Source organism: Lactuca virosa, chromosome 4 (assembly GCF_052849685.1).
Source record: "Lactuca virosa cultivar CGN04683 chromosome 4, Lactuca_virosa_CGN04683_v6, whole genome shotgun sequence".
Lineage (NCBI taxonomy): Eukaryota > Viridiplantae > Streptophyta > Magnoliopsida > Asterales > Asteraceae > Lactuca > Lactuca virosa.
Window position 1 is genome coordinate 166,815,628 of NC_136429.1, and position 1,958 is coordinate 166,817,585.

The window sequence follows — 1,958 nt, forward strand, 5'->3', positions numbered from 1 at the left end:
TATTGCTGATCACATCATCATAAAATGAAAAAGAAAGCCTCGTAAACTAAAATATGTCTCTATGTTACTTTTGAACCAATACTATTGAATCAACATTATAAGTTCCATTTTGTTATTTTTTGATCGAACTTGTAATTAATATTTTTTTCGAACATCTCTAGATCTTTTTTTTTATGAACATCTCTAGATCTATCATCATCTAAGACAAGTTGTAACGATGATAATCAACTCGAAATTAAGTTTGAACAATAATATTAATTCTACAAGCAAACTCTTAAATTTTACAGAATAAAAAAAGAAAAAGAAAATAAGAATATTTACAGTTAATGGCTTAGTGGATGGAGGAGTCTTAGTTTCTTACCGACCCAAGCTAAGGGCTGCTTTGACGTCCAATCGCCATGCGCAGGCACCACGCTCCATCCTCCAAACGTCACACGGCAGCGTTCGCGTCGGAGACGCCGGTGAAGGAGTTGTGCCGTTACAGTAAGTGGCGACGGCGGCGGTTATCGTCACCTTGCAGGTGAAAGTTGGGTATCTTACCGGCGATGGCATCCAATTATTCTTCCTCACCAACACCACCGACATGTCCTCTCCGCTGATCACGTCTCCAACTCCGACCATCAGTCTGAACGCCTTGTTAGACCACACCACCCTATCTTGGCCGTCCGATATGAACCCAGGACACGTGTCCCTCTCCATGTTCATGACCCTTTCCTTGTCCGTACAGTAGTCTATCCCTAATCCGTCTACCCAACTCTCTCTCACGCATTCCACTGTCACGTATGACACCACTTGCAGTCGTTGAGGTGGCGGTGGCGGTGGAGGTCTCACTACAACTGGATCAAACCCTACCTTTTGCTCCTTGCTGTCAAAGCTCAACCAGACAGGCGCCGGTGCTGATTTTTTGTTGTTATTGCACTTACACTTCTTTATCTGGGTTGACGATAACAGATCTGCAAAACCTGTAACCTGTGAGTTCTCTTTCCGATCTGGAGTCTCCGGCAACAAAGAAAGCGTCACAACCGTATCTTCTGTAGTAGACGGAGGCGGTGGACATAACGACGTCGTCGCCTTTTTGTTTTCACTATTGCCTCTCTTCGAATTACCATTCTTCTTTTTGTTCCCGTTAGCCCTAACATACTTTCTCTTACCTCTTCCACACTTAACATACCCATCGCTAGTCTCCGTCGTGGAACCACCGGAACCTGGCCCAGCAGCCACCGGTTTAGGCGCGATCGGCCTGTACTTTAGCATTATCCTCTCCACCTTCGACATGCCGTACATCCCACCACATCCACCTCGTCTCGCATGCCTTGCAATACAACAACCACCTATACCGTTCATTTCCCAGTCAGAATTACAGCAACCACCACCTTCTCCGGCGAGTATTTTCAGAATTTGTTTTAACGCAGCTGGTGATTGCTGGAGGATAGACTAGGTGAACATAAATAAAGAAAGAGAGGGGCCACGTGTGACGACAAATACTGGACAACGGAAGAGAAGTGATTGGTGGAAAACCTAAACGTGGCGTAGGGGCCCACATGCCAATGGAGGGTGATTGAAGGAGAGCCAATCAGGTGAGGAGAGGTGTATAGTAGAATCCATGGTTGGAAGGGCACGTAAGGTATTTACACCTCGTGGTTCGTGGTCGTGGTCGTGGTCGTGATGTTTGGGCCTTTGGGGTTTCCTGATAAAGTAAGTTGAGAGGATTTAAAAGTTTCCAGAATAGAGGGACACGTGCTCCAACCAAAAACTTGGTTCGAATTGCATCTAGGGTTTCTCCCTGCTTTTGTTCGATTATTCATTTATTTGGGACCTTCCAAATCGACGGCTCCTCTTCAACCTCCTTTTCACCCTTTTGTCCATGGGATGAAAGCCTAATTTTTAATCTATATAGCTTGTTTGGTTAATGTAAATTTAAGGTAAAGAAGAATATGTGGATGTTTCATTTGAAACTG

The 1,958-nt window shown here is 44.6% G+C and overlaps 1 protein-coding gene across 1 annotated transcript; it reads right to left on the bottom strand.

Moving 5' to 3' along the window:
- Window positions 1-209: 209 nt before the first annotated feature.
- LOC145107681 (uncharacterized) lies at window positions 210-1,538 on the bottom strand. The gene has a single exon (XM_079044625.1). It carries the CDS (start codon window positions 1,342-1,344, stop codon window positions 358-360), a length of 987 nt encoding a protein of 328 aa, XP_078900751.1. The 5' UTR covers window positions 1,345-1,538; the 3' UTR covers window positions 210-357.
- Between the last annotated feature and the right edge of the window lie 420 nt (window positions 1,539-1,958).